The sequence below is a fragment of the Necator americanus genome, chromosome II (genome assembly GCF_031761385.1).
Source record: "Necator americanus strain Aroian chromosome II, whole genome shotgun sequence".
Classification (NCBI taxonomy): Eukaryota; Metazoa; Nematoda; class Chromadorea; order Rhabditida; family Ancylostomatidae; genus Necator; species Necator americanus.
The window spans coordinates 6,402,084-6,423,268 of NC_087372.1; the positions used below are offsets into that span (position 1 = coordinate 6,402,084).

Consider the following 21,185-nt stretch of genomic DNA (forward strand, 5'->3'; position numbering starts at 1 on the left):
AAGTTCACTGAAGGTAGTGAAAGAGAGAAAAGAAACGAATGAAATGGACAACAATCGAAGTTCTCTCTTATCATTTGTCCTTCTGAATTGTCACTTTGTTATTCTTTTAAATTTACCCACAATTTCTTTATTTCTAATGCAGAAACATATAAACATGAATAGAATAACCTGAACTAGCGTAATCTGCGTTATTGGCATACAGTAGTCGGGGAGATGGTGTGCTCACGTCAACTACGGATTATCCGTGACTTCCTTTACTTTCAAGTGTTTTTCCTCCCTTTTAATCTTTCAATTTCGTCCGATTCCTTTATTTTTCTCATTTTTTTTACTGTAGCAGTACCACTTCAGGATATGGGTGATTCCTCAAACGATAGAGATACGGATCTTGATGGACTGAAGAGGAATGTGCGACCAAATTTTGCTGAGGATGGTGAGGTTATAGTTATTACGTTTTTATCAGTGTATACAACGAAATCAAGCTTCTGTAAATTCGAGAAATTTTGCTGAGAACGAAGCTTTCCTGGGTTCTTCTCTTTTTCTCGAAACTTTCCCTTCTTCCAATTCTTCGTGATTTATTTAGTATACGGCGAGAAGAAGAGCACTCAGACGGAAGAAGTTGAGTACAGCGAGTCTTCTCTCGCTCAACGAAGGTCGGCTCTTTTGGTAAAATTGAAACAACTTAAGGATTCGCATGGAACCACCACCACCGATGTCAACATAAACCGTGCGGAAAGTGTTGATATGGTATGCTTTCAATATAATTGATTTTATAGCCTCTTCTGGAAGTGTTCGATATTTTCTTACATACCGTACGGCTATTTTAAGCAATCATAGAATAATATCTAGGTTTTCGTCGCTGTTTCACGCTCAATATACATATCGTCCTCGTTCAGCTATCTTTACCATGGGTCTTTTCCAACAAAAAAGAAAAACAGCGCCGTCTTGTCATTCTGATTAAATTCCTACACATTCTGTGTTTGTTGTTGGTGTGCCTTGAAAGAGACACGAAATTTCATCATGAATTTCTTGCTTTTTGTAATCTCTTATCATGGAGGGTTAAACGTCTTCACTATTTTGCGTATGACAGGAAGCATTTTGGTATTTTTTCTATCGTTTATTTTCAAATTTCCCTCTGAGCTACTTTCTCCATTTTGGAATTATATCTTTCTTAAATAATTCCCTTAATATCTGATATTATATATGCACGAAATCAACCTTAATAGATTTTTTTAAAGATAAAAACTCATTTTTATCGTAGAACTCTCGAATTTCTTTCAGATTTATGGGAAAATGATGGTGTTAAAAATGTGCTTAACGCATAAAAGTACTAGATTTAGCTTCCGTTGCTCTATCGGATACTGTATTCACTCCAAAATTCTTATTTCTTATGTTTATCCTTAATTTTTTACTTCGTGCTTAATTACTTACTAGTTTTCAGAACGATTGTGATATGGAGTTCGACTACACGGACTGTGATACTCTTCTGAATGAGCTGGCTGAACTTTACACTTATTCTGAGCTCGATGATTTTGCCAGTAATATTCAGTGCTGGAAAGTTTATGCTGACAATAATGAGGTAATTGTGCAACAATTTCATCTTAATCTTAATTCTTAATGCCATATTAATTATCATACTAATACCATAATTAGCTTAATTAAGTTTATACCAATTTGTGTATGGATGCGTTTGCGTTACGAGATTCGTTCACTTCCTTTCTAATCCTCTAGTTTGGTACTTTTCATTGTTTCTTTCTTGTACGGTATTTTCTATGGCTATTCTCTAGCTTTTAGTTAGCGATGACGGATGAGTAGCCGCTGCGAAAGGTTCCGTTTTAACAACCATGATCTCACATCTGAGGACTAGCATATCTACTGCATCAGAGAAAAAAAAACCTTCTAAGAGATTATGAGCATTGATGAAAATTGGAAAAGGTTGAAAAACAGAATTCTTTCCCATCACCGCTCATTTGGAAGAAATCTTAAGAAAATTCTTTCTTTTTCACCTTCTGGGACCTTTATTCTTCGTTTTTTCCCTCTACTTAGCCTTCTCGCTCATCTTTGCTTCAAGCCGAAATCCCAGAGAACAGTACATGCTATGTTACAGGTCCTTCCACCGTTTCATTTCTCTTCTTTATCATTGCCTAAGAGAATGTTTATAATGCAAGATCTTTGCGCAAGAATGGAAAGCGCTGAGCCTGATGTGAGACTGGCGAGTGCTCGTATTATGCTGTACATCTTGCAGGTATAGTGCTTGTTCTTTTTTTTTTTCTTACACTTATCTATCTTTTTTCTTCATTTGTTGTTTTCTCTGTTTTTATGAATTTTTGTGAGTTACGACGTCCGAGACGTGTTATTGAGACTCAGTCTAGACAGTGCTTTTATTTTTTTTTTCAATCAACAGAATCCTCAACCATTTATCGATTTACCCCCTAACATTGTTATTTTGGCTTCATGATCAGAGAACATGTCATTCGATGCGTCGCCTACATTATTTGTCTCGCCAGCTGTTGACCATCTCGTTGAGCGCGGAGTACTAATTTTTTCTGCTGTTTCTGTGCTTTTTTTTATTTCTACGTATTCTTTGTTAGTTGTTCCTTATCATATTTTCTTCTTTCGTTGCAAGAAACAATCGTGACACCCTCCTGCGTGTTTTTCTTTTTTTCGTTTCACTCCGCTATCGAATGTATCGAATGTCTAGCTTTTTTTTGTCAGCTGTCATGTTATTGATTCTGGTCTTGCGCTATCAGTGCACGAGAACTTTCATTTTATTCATATTCCTTTTCTTCTAGGGCGCTTTTCTGGACTTCAGCGATGAAGAAGAAGTGGAAGCAGGAGTACCTCTTCGAACTGCTACGCTCGATAAAGGAACAGGAGAACACGAAGGAGACTGCCTGGTCAATGCGTTCCTCAACGCTCATCTCGCGTACAAAGCTGGAGCATTTCAGGTATTCTTTAGCTTATTTTATCATGTTCAGCTTCCTTTTTTCTTATACTTCAACATCAACACCAAACAGATTTCTATTCCCTTGAAATTTTGGTGGAGTAAAAGTTCTCTGTATTTTTGCTGCCAAAGATTTCTCATTTGATTGTCCTTGGAATAGCTGGTCTAGTCATCTCCAAAAATTTGTTCACAAGTCATCATCAACTCAGAAAGTTCGAAAAAAAAACTCCTGTGGTAACCTCTATAAACTAATATTCAATAAACCTATATTTTACTCTATTGGGACTAAAATTTTACTATGTAAACAAATATAATATAACAATAACAAATACAAAGCAAATAGGGTAAAATCCAAGTTCAAATAAAGGTAGAGGAATTCTACCTTTTCTTTGGATTTCCTCACTTTGACATTATATTTGTGTTAGTTCTCAGATCTTCTTAACCTTTACATAAAATGAGGTTATTCCTGTAGGCTCTCTGCACACTGCTTATGGCAGAGATATGTGAACCTTTCGATAGTGGATTTGGCGCAGCCTTGGATGCCGGTCGAGAATCGAAGGCCAGTTCACGAGGAAGCCGTTGTCCTAGTAGTGCAGATCTGGCTGAAAGTGGTATCTCTATGTCTTTATTACCATTTCTTTTATTCTCCACTTGTTTTCTTTATTAATTAGTTAAGTTAATTATATAAGTTTTATGCTTTAAGCAGAACTTTTTATCGTTTAATTAACAAAATTTTTATCCCAGATCGTCGAAATCGGCGCGCTGCAACCATGGCAGATAACGAAGCTATGAGAACGGTGATATCTGCACTTTATCATATGGTAGAGCTGATCCGCAATCAAGACATGACGGAAAAGTTGTCCCCTGAGGATTCGGGTCTGTCCGGAAGAAGAGCCGCATTTCTATCTGAATTAAGTATGCTTTTTTTATTTCCTAACACTTACTATTCTGGATCTTATTAAATTCAGGTGAACCCATCGATCACGTTGGTCAACCACTGCTCTTGGTGCTATTTGAAATGTTGCCACCGTTTTATACAGGATCTTCACCTCATTATCCTATAAAGAAGGTTCATCTTCCTTGTTTTTTTTTTCATTTTATTTTTTCATTCACATCAATATTTCTGAGGTTCAGATCTTGCTTCTTATTTGGAAAATTTTACTTGCTACGCTTGGTGGATGGCAGCATCTGGATGCTCTGAAAGCAAGTAAACGGTCTGCTTTGGGACTTCCAGTTATGGAAAACACTATCGCTGTTGCTTCATCGTTGCTTGCCACAGTAATAAACGACAATGAGAGTGGTAGGCGTTAATGCTCTATTTATTTATTTATTTTTTTGGAATTGGTGCTTTTCTCCCCATCTGCCCGTTCATTTGTTGTGCTTCTGTACTTTAAGAAAATTAGATTGAGACAGACTTATGTTCTTCCAAATTTCACTGTATATGCAGTTGCTTTTGAAATTATTGGTGATAACAGTTATTTTCTTAGAAGGCAGCACAATGGACATCTTTAAATTTTCATCCGCTCATCTCTTATTCGTCGCTTTTTCTTTTTTCCAACGATTTAGACAGCTAACCAATGATTATTAAAGAGTTGATATAATTGAGGATTGTTTATGTGTTCAGTTTAGATAAAATATGGATTAATTTATATTTAATTTAAGGTGCAAGAGTAGCCGCTAGACGCATTGTTCCCATTGGTCGCGTTATGGCTCGACAACTTGCATATGCCGGAAGTGAAGAAGCTAAAGACGACGAAATTGATATAGGTATTTTAACCAAGTAACATTAAATATTAACAACCTGATAAAATAGTTCTAGGAGCTCTTACTGGTGAAGATTTCCCTAGTGACACGGATGTTCCAACAAGAAGAGGTGAAAGACATATCTCTTTTATTCCGCTCATTTATATTTGAACCATTCTTGTCTTTCTTAAGTCTCGGAACTAAGACAAGTGAGCAGCGGTGACCGAACACCACGACCTGGTTCACCTATGCCTCCAGAACCACCCAAAAGAAGTTTACCTTGGAAAAGCAAAGTATCGAAGCAAGAAATTGAAGCGTTTCTACAACAGGAAAGGTATGTACATATGTTGGGAAATTCAGGAATGTTCTGGAATTGTATTGTCATGTAGAATGACAGGTAATTTTTAACGTAAATATTGCACAATGTCCTCCTTATTCAGACAGAAATTCTTCTCCTACCAGTTGCCCGGTGATGTGGATACAATGTTTGCGTTGCCCATTCCTATTCATAGAAGTGTAGAAACGCTTCGAAAACATCTTTACACATCAATTGGAGAACTGCAGGCGAGTGGTTGGATAATTGCATTTTTTTTCTGTCTCCTTTTCTCCGTCCACTTTTTTTATTATTTTTTCCCTGTCACCTGTCTTTCGAGGTTTTCAGCGGGTAGCTATTCGACTCTCTCAGTTTTTTTTTCTTTCATCTTTTTTCTTCCTCTATCTAACAACATTCTGTCTTCGACTAAGCGATGAAATTCGATTAAACGACGAAAGATAGGGCGCCTGTACGGTGCGGGTGGCATTGTTTCATCAAGTGGACCGTTTTTCGAATGATCTCCAGAAAATTCTTTAGATTGACTTTCTGCTTCTGAGCAATTTCTACATTGGTCTTAACCTTTTTCTTTTATCACTGAGATGAGCATCAAATCGTTACATTTAGTCAGCTCAAGATGAGGACTACAATCGCTATCTTTTCTCAAAGAAAGAAGAAATTGAGCTTAACATCGTCGAAGAACTCTACCGACTTCTTCTTCCGAATCTTTGCCAATATGTGGTTGCTCTCTTGAAAGTCTTACTTGCAGCGGCTCCTTCAAATAAGGTACGTTAGCACGTTCCTGCTTAGTGGATATTTTATCACGCTTCGGTTGATTGTTTTGTCCCCTTTCCTCGCTAAAATTCATCCAATACAGGCCAAGAACGATGCGTTAAACATTCTGGTTGATGTATTAACTCCTGAAACTGATGGTAGTGATATTTTGTCAAATTCGATTAGTTTGGATCATTCAACAAGTAGTCCACTCGAAGAGAGCGTGCGACTTGCAATCGATATTAATAGGCACAAGGAGGTTGGTCCTGTCGTGTACCTTCTGTGTCTCTCTAGATGCTTTTTAACGTTTCCCTGATAATTTTTAGATAATGGTCAAAGCAACATCCTCGATTCTTCTTCTGCTTATGAAACACCTTCGCCTAAATCATATTTACCAGTTCGAGTACTTATGTCAACACATTGTAATAAGTTTCTTCTCTCTCTTGCTTCGTTCACTTTTCATGAATCCTTCACTACAGGTTTACGGCAATGGGATTCCATTGCTTCTGAAATTTCTTGATCAAAATATGACACGGTATGTGCAGTCCAGATACGAAATTCATGCGTACAACTACCCCCAGGCACCGTTGCATTACGTGAGAAATCGAGGTTAGACTTTTACGGCGGTTGCTCTGCAATAGCGCCTAGAGATTGCTTAGAAGTGTTTCTTTTCTTTTGGTTACAGCTCTCTGTGTTATCTTTTTTTAATTGCTGATTGCTTAACAAATAATCGATAATAGTGTTTACAGTAGGCAGCACGCGTTCTTTTTTTTTTCTAAACGTGAACTGTTCATTCTCTGTCTCTCTATGAAGACAATATCTCTATCGCCTCTAGTTTTTTTTCTGTCGTCTATTATTTGAAATCGTGCATCTTTTGCCGATTTGCCTTTAGTAGCGAAAAGACGTGAAATACGTTGTTTTAAGATGAATGGCCTGTTTTGAATTCGGAAAATGTTGAAAGCGGCGAACTAGAGCGAAGGGGCATGTATTATATGTGGAGAAATATGTTCTCATCTATTAATCTTATCAGGTACCATCCATCTGATACTTACATCATCTATACAGATCCTTTCCATATCCTAAACAATGTTTAGGGTGCTCAACAAACTAGTCAAGGGTAAACAATCTCGAGTGATGATGTTAATGGTCTTCAAATCTGCCCCGATTCTGAAACGATCGTTGAAAATCCGCCTGGTTTGTAATTTCTCTGATCTTCTATCTCTCTAATCTCTTCATTAATTTCTTGATAAAAATACGATAACACTTTTTCTTCTAACTGACCAGAGTCCTCAATACCTTGCGTGTTCAGGGTCTGTTCCAATTTTTTGTACTGAAAGCTTTGAAAATGCAATCTCGATACCTCGGTCGACAATGGAGGAAAAGTAACATGGATATAATGTCCGCAATCTACAACAAAGTTCGACATCGTATGACCGATGATTGGGCGTTTGCGAATGAAATGCGAAAATCATATGATTATCACAGTGAGGAGAGTGAGCTGAAGGCTGCTGTTGAGCGGTTTCACAGTCGGCGGTACTCGAAATTACATCCACAGCTCGCAATAGGTGGGTATAGTTTCGTGTTTATTGGAGTTTTTCATGTTGTTTTCATTTTCTAAAATGCGCAAAAGATGAATCCTAGATGTCGCAAATGAAAAGATTGAAGATTGTTGCAAAAAAAAAGTTCTCTCCAGTTTTTTTTTTAATGAACTATAAGGCACTCTCAGATTACTAAAAATTAGGTTTTTCTTCGTTTCACTTTCCTTAATTCTAAAGCCAAATCCCTTCATCTGACATACATGACGTCCTTAATTCTAAGATTTAACGCCTTCTATTGCAATGACGCGTTGTCTGACTGCAGAGGTTCTAGTTTTTTTTTTCTCTCTCCCTCTCGCTATCGTTTCATTCTATTTTGGAGGGAAATAGTTGGGCTAGAAGCTTTTACAAGCTACAACTTTAATGTGTTTGTCTTATTTGGTTTCCCCTTCTCTATCGAACTCCTTAAAATTCACTGTTCAGAGGTTAGCGATGCTCCAATGCCTGGTGACGACTACCTGAACAGGGTTAATCTTCGCGAGTATGAGCCTGTGGACAATTGCTTCCATTCAGTCCTCGGCAAGGAACCAGAACTTGGAAAAAGGTATCTCCTTATTTTTTTTAATCGGTTTTGGTTTCTAGTTTTTTTTTTCATTAGGTCTCTTTTTCTTTTTTGCTTCTTTCAATTTGATTTGCAAAAATGTCTCTTTTGTTCAGGTTCAAGAATAACTATCGCAAATGGATGGAAGAGGAAGTGATTAAACGAAATATAGATTGGGATCGACTTCTAATGAACACCAAAGGGATCGCATTGTCTCATGACGTTGCTTGTTAGGAGGATTAAGTCGTACAGTATCTCTACAACTAGATAAATTTGTCAATACTAGTGCTTATTTTCTATAATATTTAGCAGATATTTTGGAATTCATCGCTCTTGTTGAATTTTGTTGGTTTTTCCCCGAAAATCAACGAGAAATCAAGAGCATTCATTGCCGTATCTGATGAGATTGAGCTTTTTTCTGTTAGCGAATGTTTCTTGTATTTTTCAAAGAGAACTTTTTTTTAACTGTAGTGTGACGACCGCTTTACACCAAGATTACACGGTTAAATGCGCATTACATTCTATGATAAATACTCTGTAGGTTGTCATGTTTGTACAAATTCAGTTGTTTTCTTAGATACTGTTTAATAATGTAAATATAAATATTACGCACATTTCTACTACTAATGACTTGATAGCTGGTCGGTTTTTCCGCTCATGTTTCATGTTTGGTAGATGAAAAAAATTTGTAAATTGATTTGATAGAAGCGCCAAAATTTCAGATGTTCGGCCGCGTAATACCGCGATTGAGTAATCAATACTCATCGCTAAGATCGTTGATTGTCTTGGCAGAACGGAGGTCAGTTTTTTTTTTGTTGGTGGATTTCTTGGCATACTTCAGAACTATTTTCATAATTAAAGCAAAGTGACGGCAGCACATCGTATACCAGCAGTGTACGGGGTAAAAAAGACAAAACCATTCGAGGCTATGATAGAAGAATACGCAAAATACCATTGGGATGATACAGTTACAGAAGATGACCCATTGGTACGTTAACGTTTCTATTTTTTTCTTAATTGATGCATATTCAGCACATGTACTATTTTATAGGTTGTTCGATTGCGGGATCAGCTTTTATCTGGAAGTAGAGCAGCGTTAGCCTCCGCTATTACTCTTGTGGAATCCAGACATCCCCGAAAACGTGCTCAAGGGAACTTACTTCTACATGTGGGTTGAATTTAATGATGTGTTAACTACATTGGACTTTTGCATTCGACACATTGCAGTTGTCCTTTACCTATGATTACCTTTACTCAATTACAGTATTAGTATTAATATTAAAAGCAGTGTTGAAACCAAGTAATCTTACGGGCTCAAATCCAAAGTGATTTATCTAGCTTGATAAACAAACTCTGGCTTATAAATTAGCCTGGTTTTGATAAATTGCTATCCAATAAAGACCTGTCCGCGCGGATAACTGCTTTGAAAACAATGGAAATTTATATCCACCCGTTCTAGCACTGGTAATGTTTATCCAAATTAAAAAAAGATTATATACTTCGAGTTCCTGTCAGAAAATCACGCAGATGATATGAAGCTGCAAGGTCGTAGAAAGAAAATGCTTATGGTTCCATTCCCATCGTATTTATCCTTTCAAAGACAAACACATTAGATTCGGGTTCTAAATTTTCTAAGGTCTGCACCTCTCACTCTGCTATTCCAGCTATTCTTCTTGGGGTCGGGCGCAGCGCAGTCGGTAAGGGGTTTTGCTGTCTGCACGGTCAATGGTTCGAATCTGCCTTAGTGTAAATTAAGCCTTTCATCTCTCCGGGGTCGATTGGCACGACTTATCTGGGAGGAAAAAAAACACTCACTTTAACATCGCGTACCCCCAGCAATTCATATTATAGGCCAGTTGCACGTTCGTAAATCTCAAACTATTCTGAATTGAAGTGAACGTGGTGGCGCATCCCAAGCGGACTGATTAACTCCAGACACTTTGTCCTTTATCCTTTATCTTTTATCCTTATTCCCATAACGGAAGTAGCATGCATGATCGTGACGTTCTCTTTTCCTGTGCCGCAATAACCGTGCAGTGCGCAACCCAGTCTGCGATCACACAGATTTTTAAAGAAGGAAGAATTTCTACTCACGTGTGTTCGATGTTTACGTGTAGTGCTATGTTCGCCTTGTTTAGACGGTGCTTGCTGCGGAACGAAAACGTTACGAGGAAAAAGGAAAGGAGTCGATGATCTTCCGTATCGGTTTGTATTTTTGACTTCTTCTCTGATATTAGCTATGACGTGATGATCATTACAATTTTTTGAAAGTATCAACTTGGATAGAATGGATACATATTCGTTTCTTTCTCTTCCCGTCTTCGATTTTCGATCTTTTAAAGGAATTTCTGGAAGTCCTGGTGTTGGAAAGTCAACCTTCATTGAAGCAATGGGAAAAGAACTCATTGACGGGCGTGGAATGAAAGTTGCGGTGCTTACGATTGATCCCTCGAGTGCCGTCACTGGAGGTAATTGCGGTTTTTTTTTGTTTGTCAATCTCCAGCTCATTCTTCCTGTGTTTAGGCTCTGTGCTTGGTGATCTAACTAGGATGCAAGAGTTGTCGAGAAATCCGAAGGCATATATAAGGCAGTCACCTACGAGTGGTAAGAAATGAGGACAACTAGTGTTGTATTGTTATGGTATTATGACAAAGAATAGTGACTTCAATTTTTCTAAAATTTAGGGTCGCTTGGAGGCGTAACTAGAGGAATTCATGAAGCAATCATTCTTTGTGAAGGAGCAGGTTATGAGGTGGTTATAATTGAAACTGTCGGTGAGATATTTGGATTTTTGACTGACTGCTGACTGCTTGGATTTGAAGTATCCGTTTAAGGAGTTGGCCAATCTGAAGTTTCCGTTGCTGATATGTGTGACATGTTTTGCCTCCTTCTATCCCCTGCTCACGGAGATGAATTGCAGGTTCGTCTAGTTCTTTATTGACTGAAAATGTGTACCAGTACTTGGGTAACTATAACTGGAACACTGAGCCGTATCCATTTTTGAAAAACTTTGTCGTTTCTTCCCTCTAGAAGTTGTTTTCGTACGCAAAATCTGGATTTAACTCTTTTCTATGTTATTTCTCATGATTCAATGGTACAGTTGTACGAATAGTGCACGAGTCTTCAAATTTCGTTACAGATTCTGATAGTTTCGGCTTTGATGTGAAGACCTTTAGTCAATGTTTTCACATTTTTACTCAAATAACTAGCTTATTTTCATATTTATGTTATGAATATGCAATTGAACTATGATTTTGCTCCAATTGATTTTTTTCATGTTAGGGAGTGAAGCGTGGAATCATGGAACTAAGCGATTTACTTGTTATTACGAAGGATGATGGCGATTTGAAAGCTAAGGCAAGACTTACGCAATCGGAATATATATCTGCATTGAGATATATGCGCCCAAGAATTAACGCTTGGAACCCGAAGGTGTGTTTTTTGTAGCTGACTCATTTATATTTGTTCATGAATTATCATATAGTCGGGTCGAAACAACATGAAGTGCGATGGAGGTACGTAAGTGACTGCGCTCGAAGCGACGCGGTGGAGAAAGTGGTGGGAGAATCGAGGTGAGACCGTCGCCAACTGTAATGTAACGAAGAATGGTGGTAGCGATGGTGCTCCTCCGATCCTTACCGCTCACCGCTTTCACCGCACCGTTTTGTGCGCAGTCGCTTACTCAACAGTTTCGTGCTTCATCCCCCTTTCGACCTACTATGGCTATTGATTCTTGTTAAAGATTTCGTCCCTTCAACTTTATTCCTTAGGTCTTGCGCTCATCTGTGATGGATCCCAAATCAATCAAAGCCGTTTGCGATTGTATGTTCGAATATTGGAAGACGATCATGGAATCTGGAGATCTAGAAGAACGACGTACTAATCAAATGACAACATGGATGTGGGATCATGTCAGAGAAGAACTGCTAAACGTGTTCCAAAAGCATCCAAAAATCGCACCATTGGCTCCTGCTCTAGAAGAGGATGTTCGTCTTGGAAAGATTACACCCGGTCATGCCTCCGAAACATTAATTAGGACTTTCCTCGGACTTTAGTCTCCTTCGGTCAATCAACGATCCGTGAAGTGCCGCATCAATTCAGCTATATTTACTGACTTAGATTCCGATTACTGACTTTTTAGTAATTAATTTTTATGAATGTACTAACTTCAGTGCTTTCCTTTTACTAGGAACTTGGTACCCTAACATCTCTTTCATGCACTTTTCTCGGATTACTGAGCTTGAATCACATTTCAAATGTATTATGATGTTTACTTTGCTATAGGTCCACTTACAAACCGGTGAATTTTGGCATTATCGGCTTTGTATTTTCGAATTTTGTTTAGATATTGTCAGATACGTGTCTAGTTTTAGTTTGTTGCCAAATCGCCCACTACGAGTAACCTTTCACAAAATGAATTCACAGTTTTATGTGACAAAAACTGACACAAATGAATTGTGGTTACCATTTTGAGTGTGTGCATTTCGTGTTTATCTCACCGAGAAATACGGCTTTCAGATGATGGTAGTTGGATATTGAGGCAGCGTGATACTGTACCATCTGTTGCCGGATTATACATATTTTTCAAATACGCTGTCGCTGTTTCTTAATGCTTTTGGATATGTCGAAGTGTTTCACGCCCATTTAGTTACTAAAACAAATGGCAACATCCACTACACGTTTTGCGGTGGATTATGCAAAGAGAGTTGCTGGATGTAAGAAATGCAAACTTCAACTCCCCAAAGGGGTAGGTTTTTGAGAGTTTCCTCGGTCAGAGAGAAAAATGCAACAATATCAGTAAATCACTCCTTTAGTTCACCTTAAATGACCTCTTCTGCCAAAAATGGTAAGAAATAACTGTCGTTGTTACTGTGCAAAGATATTCGCACATTTGGGTCCTTTTTTAACTGGACAAAAAGGACAAATTATTGCCTCCGAACAAAAAGGACACATCATGGGGTTATGTTTAATAGCGGAGTTTATTGTTGAATGAAACAAACATCTGACACCTGTTGTTTGAGGCAGAAAACTGTAACTTTCATCTATTTCTGTTTGTTGTTGCGTCATTAACCACCTAGTTGCGATCCTTGCCTTCAAAATAACATATCGACTTTTACGGGTATTTTGCTTTTGAGTGGATTTATTTGACAAAAACCACCGCCATTTCCTTAGCTTTCTTCATAGAACCATGCATTCATTCCAGCAGTAGTATGTAGGAACGCTGAGGAATCCTATAATTATCTGTAGGCGTCCTAAGCGCGCACAGAAGGTCGTATTCTGGCAAGGCAAGACAACAGTACCATTTATTCTATTAGTTAGGAAGAGTTGTTGAACTACTGTCTACTTTTCTGAAATCTGAAAAAGGTTCCAGCAAGACTCATTTGTTACTCCTTTCCGAAGTCGGAACTTTCGTGGACTGGAATCCTGGAAATGGCTTCGGACGAAGCCTGCATCTTTTGTATTTTTTTTGTGGCGTTCTTTAGCTCATGGACTTTTGACTGGTGAAAAGAATTGGCAGGAAGTTGTAGTGTTTCTCCAATTTACGGATGTGCCTTTCCGATGATTGTAGTAAAATTTTTCGTTAGATTCACTGCTAGAATTCGCTTGATACGGTCTGCCTCTGACTATTCTGGAATTCATTGAGTCATATTATATCTCAGTAGCATTTCTTCAGTACTAAGTTAAGCAGTATAATAGGATATTCATGAACCATCCATGCGATACAGAATTCCGAAAATCCGCCTAAACTGATCCTTAAACAGATAACTAGTAACGTGAATCAACTGAGTTATTTACTCGGAACACTATTTCGTGATTTCTGCGGACGAATCTTCGGGATGAAACCAGTAAGATCTTTATATGTTACTTCCGAATGTAGTACAGTTCCTTACATGTTCTTAGGAGATGCGCCTCGCTAAGATCATTCCGAATCCGTTCGTGCAGAAAGCGGACGGAGGTCCTCCACCAGACATGAAACAATACTACCATGCTCATTGTCTGTTTGAAATGTTTTTTAAAGCTCGAGCTAACACAAAGGTTATCGAAGGAACCGATGACATTGAAGGTGATCGTTGCTTTCATATCCATAGTGCCTTCGCCTTACTCTCCCGATTATAGGATGGGATGACTTGAAAGACGAGGACAAAGATGTTATTTTGAAGTTTATTGATGAGTTAGCTGACCTTCGTGCGAAAAAAGGAGAAGTAAAAGCGACACCGAAAAAGAAAACCGGCGATTCTGACTCTCCTGCAAAGGTGAGACGTTGCTATCTTTCAGATGTATATTTGTGAAAATTTTACCTGGATATACACATATCTGTGAATCCGTATCTTTCATTTAAGACAAAAGTTCTAGACACCACCGTCTTCAAAGAAAGCAAACGGTAAAGATGCTGAATCTACACCAAAACAGAAAAAGTCTAAAGATAAGGACAAACCAGAAAGTAGCAAAAAAGTGAAAGGGAAGGATGACGTCAAAAATAAAGGAGGTAAAGAAGGCTCTAAAACATCTGAAGAGCCCAATGAGGAATCGAAATACAACTCATTCAACAAGGTAGTTTTTTTCCTTTCTCTACAAAAAAAAGTGCAAATGATTGTTCAGTTCGCGAAATTATGCGACGTTATCGCCACAATGTCTAAGTATACAGATAAATCGGCAGCAGTAAAAATGTTCATTTCAAGAGGTCAGTTTTCATATCATATTTTGGAATGGCAACGATTCGAAGAGCTTCTGTTTGTTTTGTTTGTTTAGATGACTACGATGGTGATTTACTTACATTGGTTCGACTTCTTTTACCAGGTGTAGATCAAAGGGTCTACAACTTAAAAGAGAAGCAAATTATAAAACATTTTGCATCGGTTCGTCATACAACATACTACAAATTGTGCAATTAAAGACCTTTGCGATTAATCCTGTTTAATGTCAGATCTTTGATCTCCCAGTTGAGGATCTCTTGAACGAATACAAAAATAGTGGAGATGTTTCTAAAACCATTCGAGATGCAATGGAGAATAATAACTTGAGCAGAGTAACTAAAGGGAACTGGAGCATTGAAAAAGTCGGTGTTTTTAGAGTTTTTTCCTTGATGTTTTCCTACTTATGTCTTTTTGTATCGTAATATACTTTAGGTTGATCGCTGGCTTAACAAGCTAACTGAATTCACTAAGGATGACGAACAAATTTCACATTTGAAATTTGCCGCTAAAAGGTATGCCCTGTTCTTTCCTTAGCGTGTTTAGGGATCAAGGTTGAGGTTGAGTCCATATATCACACTTTCCAAGAGCGACAAGTGTGATCTCCATGTTCTTGTCGCTTTCTGTGGGCTGTTTTTCCTGATTAAGGATCGTAAAATCCTTCTACCATTATCCTCTAATAGGTGGACATTGTCCTGAATGGTAAGCTGAGTTATTTTCGCTATTTAGGCTTCCGTGCTTCTCTTCTTCCATAAATAGTGGTTCCAACTTTCTCTTCAGGACGTTTTCATTTTTTTTTTGGTTTGACCAAATTTTCGGTGGTTTTTTCCTATGTGCCTCTCATATGAGAAGTTTTACGTTTAGAGTTAATTCATATCTCATTTGATCTTTTCGATGTTTTAGGCCTAGTTAATAGAACCAAACCGTTATCGTGGGAATAAGAACTTAAAACAAGGTTATTAAACTCAGTTCTAGTGAAAAGTTGTGTTGTAGGTTATCCCCACTAGAACTACAGTATCTGATTCGGCTGGTGATGAAGGATCTCAGGATTAATGCAGGCGTAAAACATATCTTGGATGGCCTAAACTCGTCTGCATATGAAGCTTTCCAGAATTGCCGTGACCTTGCCGAAATAATCGATAGGTTTGTCATTAACGGGAAACACTTATACCTATATCTTTTCCAGATTTCTAGGCGTTCTTACTGTACTTGATGCTTCAGATGCAAAAAAGGCCAGCTTGGTGATATTGCGATTACAATGGAGGTTGGTATTCGAATTGGGACTCCAGTTCTACCGATGCTTGTAAGTTATTTGCAAAACATTTAAACGTTGATAGCAGAAAATTAGGGAAGAAAACCAATGTCCTTGATGTGGACGTGGTTTTTTTTCCTCTTTACCATGGCTCCAGTTAGTTTTCTACATTTTCATATTTTGACACATTTAAGTCTTTGTTTAATATGTACTAATTTTCGCTTTCTTCCTTTTTATACGGAAAAGCTTTGAGAGCTATGATTGTTTCAGAAATAGCCTCCGGGTTTTTTTCTCTAGTCAGCTTTGCTTTTCTTAAAGTACCGAGATTTAGGCATTTGCCCAGTAAATGGAAAATGTTGATGACAATGATGGTAGTGTTAGGACTATTGATCTTGTGTTTTAACTAAACAAAACAAATTTAGTTAGAAATTTAAGACTGAAAATGAACTTTTTGGCTTAACTAGTATGATATGTACATTGTGTATGAATACTTTTTTGATATAGAAGGTAGTATCTTTACAGCGCTGACTATTTTATTCCTCTTCCATACTACACACTACTGTGATCACCCACTTTCTGCTTAGAAAAGATGGCATTGAAAGCAAAAATAATAACATCTTCGAGAATTATCCAAATTAATTCATGACCTCATTTTCGGGATATTTTAATCCTAATTCATCCCTATCTTCGTTTTTTCTTAGACTGACTTTGAAAGGTTGTGACCTTCATCTCGAATTACTCCCTCTTGGAGGAAAGTTCCTACGCAGGTGCTGATGTCTGTTGTTATACTACTACTGTTTACTATAGGCTGAACCGTGCAAGTCAGTTGAACAGGCGATGAAAAGATGTGTTAACGGAATGTTTGCAGAGATCAAATACGACGGTGAACGAGTTCAGGTACGCGTGAAAGTGTGACGATGGAATGTTTTCGGTGAATAGTCCGAAACTATCTTGTAGGTTCATAAAATTGGCGCATCCTACTCCTATTATTCGCGAAGTCTTAAACCTGTACAACATCATAAGGTAAAGCACTGAGAGTATTTCACATGGCTGTGGCTGTAATTGTGGTTTTTTCTTTGTAGATTTCGCACCTTGAGAAATTTATACCACAGGCGTTCCCAGCTGGGTTGGACTTAATCATTGACGCCGAGGTAAGTGATTTTTTGTTTGGATTTCTTTGTCCATTTCAAGATTTGTGAATCATACGGTATTGATATGGTTAATTTATGATAAGTATGGTTTGTATAGTTAAGACGGCGTCTTAATACGGTCTCTCGAAATTATTTCAAACAACATTTGATTCTTTACCTGTACTATTTAAGGTTCTTCTTGTTGATAATTCCACTGGAAAACCGTTGCCTTTCGGTACATTGGGTGTGCATAAGAAGGAACAAGTTGGTACAGTTTGTTCTCGCAAGAACAGATCATATGTTGCGACTATCGAATAATCTTATGATTATAGTTCAAAGATGCATCCGTCTGCATATTTGTATTCGACATACTTCGATATAACGACGAAGATTTGATGAGCAGGCGAGTTTTTGTCAAGTAGAGTCTCTCAACATATTTAGACACCCGTTTCTGGGAACTCATCTCAAGAGTTCATCCTTTCACCGATGAAAATTGATTTTTGGCTGTACTTCTCTGCATTTTTTCGTTCAAAGCAGAATATATTTTTAGACCGTTATTGTTCTTTTGTTGATACTAACACTCTTCTGCATTTATACAGTATCGTAGTAGGGTCAGAACGGCATGAAGTTGCGTAGGTGGTTGCGCTAGAGGCGGATCGGGTGAGGAGGACCCCTGCCACCACCGTTCATTGCTGCAGTCCGCTGGTCCCTACTCGATTCCAACCGTCATCTCCACCGCTTCGAGCGCAATCGCTTACGCAACTGCACCGCGCTTCATGTCGTTTTGATCCGACTATAGAGCTGTTCGAAATTTCTAGGACTCTAACGGAGAGGAAGATGCTACTCGAATCTAAGATGACTGAGGTAGAAAATCGTGTCATGATGTCGAACTACCAGCTAATTCGTTATGGGGTGAGTGTACTATATAATTTTGTCTGTTTCTGATACCAAACGTCGTCTTTTAAGGATCATGCCACATTGAAGACAATGATATGGAAAGCCATAGACGAAGGTTTGGAAGGACTCGTTCTGAAGGTGACAAATTAATTCTCCACAAACTTGATTCTATCCCCATTGATAGCTGTGTTTTGAAAATTTCTACAAGGTTTTTTCTTCACTATTCCATTTTCTGTCCAGGACACTAGATCAGTCTATGAGCCGGGGAAACGACATTGGCTTAAAGTGAAGAAAGACTATCTAGAAGAGGGTCGAATGGCGGATACTGCAGATCTGATTGTGTTGGGCGCCTACTTTGGGACGGGTTGTAAAGGTATCTTTGGAAATTGCTCCATTTTTTAAATCTGCGGATCAAAATCGTTTTTTTAATACGAAATCATAACCAAAAACGCTTTATTACGCAATTCAAAAAAGGGAAATATTGATTCTTCTCTATGCCCGAAAAAATGGAGGTTCTGAAAAAAAACCAGGAGGTCCTAGTTCGTGGAAATTGGCTTCATCGCCTAATCTTTGCTATTTTTTATGAAACTTCCATTCATCACGTATTCCTTGGTTTTTTCGAAAGCGTTTAGGTCCAAAGTGGACTGTCTTATCCTCATTTATCATCATTGTGAACGTAATTATGCCGGTTAGTGGTAGTTTACGTGGATAATGGCGAAAATAAGTGGAAATCAGCCCTCCCTCACTCCCGCACACGGCACAATTCTGTACGGGAGAAGTTGAAACCACCCGACGATCTCATCACAATTAATTTCTCGTTGATAGACTAATCAATAACCGCTCGTATTACTCGCTAAAGCTGTGGATTTTCCGCTTAGAAATCGTGTTTTTGTCGATTTAAACTATTGGGATGATATATAATATATGTTAATACAACAAAAACCACAATTCCTCTTGATTCTAAAAACCTGAACCGTTAATAGCATGAACTTAATCGCTTCTAGGATTGTGGAATTAGTATTAAAGGAAATACAGTGGAAAATAGGAACAATTCTAAATCTCTTAGGAGGCATGATGTCGGTGTTTCTGATGGGTGTTTACGACAAGGACACGGATTCATATCGCACCGTCACAAAATGTGGTAATGGACATACTGATGATGCTCTTGATAAAATCAATAAGGATCTGAAAGATAAGGTGTTATTTCGGAATTTTTGTCGAGAATCACGTTGTTCAGTTTACAAAATGTCCTCTTTTATTGAAGATGACTCGGATCGATCGTGATTATGATTCCCTCCCTAAGTGGCTAAAGTGTTCACGTAGTCTTGTACCAGATTTTATTGTGAAGGACCCGAAAGAGGCACCTGTTTGGGAGATTACAGGTGAGATATCACTCTTAATTCCTTATTACATTGATTATGGATTGCTATTCCTGCTTTTATTACCAGTAATTGTAATCATTTTATTAGAAAAATCCATATTCTACTTTGTTTGTTAGTTTTTTTTTAAACATATTTTATTAGTAAATGCAATGCAGGTTTTACTTTGGTTTTTTCTCAACAAAACAACTTGTAAATTGATTTTTCCTGAAATTTGTTTAAAGGTGCCGAGTTCTCCAAGTCAGAAAACCATACCGCTGGAGGTATTTCTATTCGTTTCCCTCGTGTGACTCGCGTTAGAAAGGATAAGAATTGGGAAACCGCGACTACGTTGGCCGAGTTGAAGGTAAATCTACCATTCGTTCTTCATACTCATATATCAACCTTGTATTTTTTATTGTAGAATCTCTATGATTGTTCGAAGATGAAGACCGATATCGATCACACTGCTGAAGACGAGACTCCTCTATACGTGAAAGAAGGCATGGATCACGGTGATATAGAGAAACTCATCGAAGAAGACACCGCAGGTACCAGCGGTGAAGGTTCGAGCACAAATGGAAGAAAACGAAGCGCTGAAGACGAGGTAGAGAAGAATGAACCAAAGAAAACGAAGAAAACAGAAGAGGATGAGGATAGTAGTGACGCTAAATGTCCACCAGGAAAAACACCATGCAAGTGAGTTCACACTTAGCTTAAAAAAAAAACGTCATTTTGATGGTCTGGACTAATTTTATTACCAATGAAAGGCTTCTGAGCACCCACCTTTTTATTATTATTTCTATTGTATTTGTATTATTATTTGTTTGGTCATAAACGTGAGCCAAAACTACCTCGACGGTAATTGCCGTCCACAGTTCGAGATGTTAGTGTATTTCTGATATACTCTGATTCCAAATGCAGATATAAAACGTTGAATGATTCTTTGATAATCCGTTTTTTAAAGGAGCACCATCTATACGAATTCCTCATACATTACCCACATCCCTGCTTTGTCCCATGCGTTTTTACCTTATCGATCGCACGGGGTCAGATACGATCACCTCGAGTTCGAGTTTGAAGGAACCCAGAATCCTTTAAAATATGAACATCTCGAATTGCTTCGACATTTTTAGGTTTTCCGATGTTCCCAATTTTGCCATTGTGTTAATCAGTTGTAAACCATCATTTGTAAATTTTGCTTCCCGCAGACTCTGAATTTTTTTCTAAAAATCCTAAGGCAAGTGGTGGTTTTCGAGTATCTCGCACAATTTCCATACAATCTAGTTTTTTTCCCAAAATCCTGAGGCAGAGCCTACTTGCTTTTTGAGTATCTCACATAGCTACAACACTGGCTTTCATGTAAGAACACTACTTATCCGACAAATTTGCTGTTCAACCAATCTATTGCCTACTTTTTCCTCTTTTTAAGCATTTCAGCAGTAAAACGGATCAGACGAACAGTTGTTTTGTATATTATTTCTTTGGTCCATCCTAAGTCTGTCCAAGGATATTTGGGTATACGCAATGGTGCTCATCCAGTTCCAGAACAGAAGCATAATCTTTCACACCCTCCATTATAAGATTAGTAGTGGAATGTGATGATGACGACAATTCATTTTTGTTTTTTTCAGATATGGAGCCGAATGCTACAGAAAGAACAAGGAACATAAAGCGGAATTTTGGCATCCGCCAAAGAATTGATTTGACGGTATGTGCTGGAGATTCTTTGAAATATTTTTTAGTAGTAGATCCTTGAACCAAACAACAGCAATCGGTGCGATATCATCTTAGAGCGTTTATTATGATGCACATTTTTGAAGCCTGAATCAGCATGTGTAGGTTTAATGGAAAGTTGAATGCCGAAAGTTAGTTTTTCCACAAGAGTCATTTGGTCGTCGTGAGCAGGTGTGAACGAACTGGGACTGACTGTAGCCCTTCCGTTGTACAAG

At 38.1% G+C, this 21,185-nt stretch overlaps 2 protein-coding genes across 4 annotated transcripts; both read left to right on the forward strand.

Annotated features, from left to right (window-relative positions):
* Positions 1-351: 351 nt before the first annotated feature.
* Positions 352-11,959, forward strand: RB195_017000 (uncharacterized protein; the record flags this gene model as incomplete). 3 transcript variants are annotated; one of them, XM_064183787.1, is made up of 33 exons in its annotated part: positions 352-430; positions 581-744; positions 1,439-1,576; positions 2,105-2,242; positions 2,790-2,945; positions 3,414-3,552; positions 3,686-3,856; positions 3,910-4,010; positions 4,076-4,241; positions 4,604-4,708; positions 4,761-4,814; positions 4,877-5,018; positions 5,125-5,248; positions 5,622-5,780; positions 5,872-6,027; positions 6,095-6,190; positions 6,248-6,377; positions 6,693-6,798; positions 6,863-6,962; positions 7,078-7,333; positions 7,787-7,907; positions 8,021-8,126; positions 8,543-8,545; positions 8,627-8,703; positions 8,766-8,892; positions 8,956-9,072; positions 10,043-10,109; positions 10,247-10,372; positions 10,428-10,508; positions 10,589-10,678; positions 10,739-10,824; positions 11,187-11,336; positions 11,675-11,959. In XM_064183787.1, the coding sequence occupies 33 exons, from the start codon at positions 352-354 to the stop codon at positions 11,957-11,959; spliced, it is 4,116 nt and encodes a 1,371-aa protein (XP_064039666.1). The 3 variants fall into 3 exon arrangements, with proteins under 3 accessions (XP_064039666.1, XP_064039667.1, XP_064039668.1); XM_064183785.1 differs by lacking the exons at positions 8,543-8,545; positions 8,627-8,703; positions 8,766-8,892; ... (6 more) ...; positions 11,187-11,336; positions 11,675-11,959 and having other exon boundaries at positions 8,021-8,138; XM_064183786.1 differs by lacking the exons at positions 352-430; positions 581-744; positions 1,439-1,576; ... (18 more) ...; positions 8,021-8,126; positions 8,543-8,545 and adding an exon at positions 8,412-8,441.
* A 605-nt stretch (positions 11,960-12,564) lies between these two features.
* RB195_017001 (uncharacterized protein) lies at positions 12,565-20,937 on the forward strand (the record flags this gene model as incomplete). The annotated part of the gene is made up of 23 exons (XM_064183788.1): positions 12,565-12,651; positions 13,806-13,968; positions 14,022-14,158; positions 14,259-14,456; positions 14,505-14,586; positions 14,655-14,761; positions 14,830-14,961; positions 15,032-15,111; positions 15,590-15,739; positions 15,818-15,899; positions 16,656-16,745; positions 16,806-16,871; positions 16,931-16,999; positions 17,171-17,242; positions 17,311-17,381; positions 17,797-17,890; positions 17,945-18,013; positions 18,116-18,248; positions 18,942-19,072; positions 19,140-19,257; positions 19,479-19,600; positions 19,658-19,932; positions 20,868-20,937. 23 exons carry the CDS (start codon positions 12,565-12,567, stop codon positions 20,935-20,937), a joined length of 2,598 nt encoding a protein of 865 aa, XP_064039669.1.
* Positions 20,938-21,185: the final 248 nt, after the last annotated feature.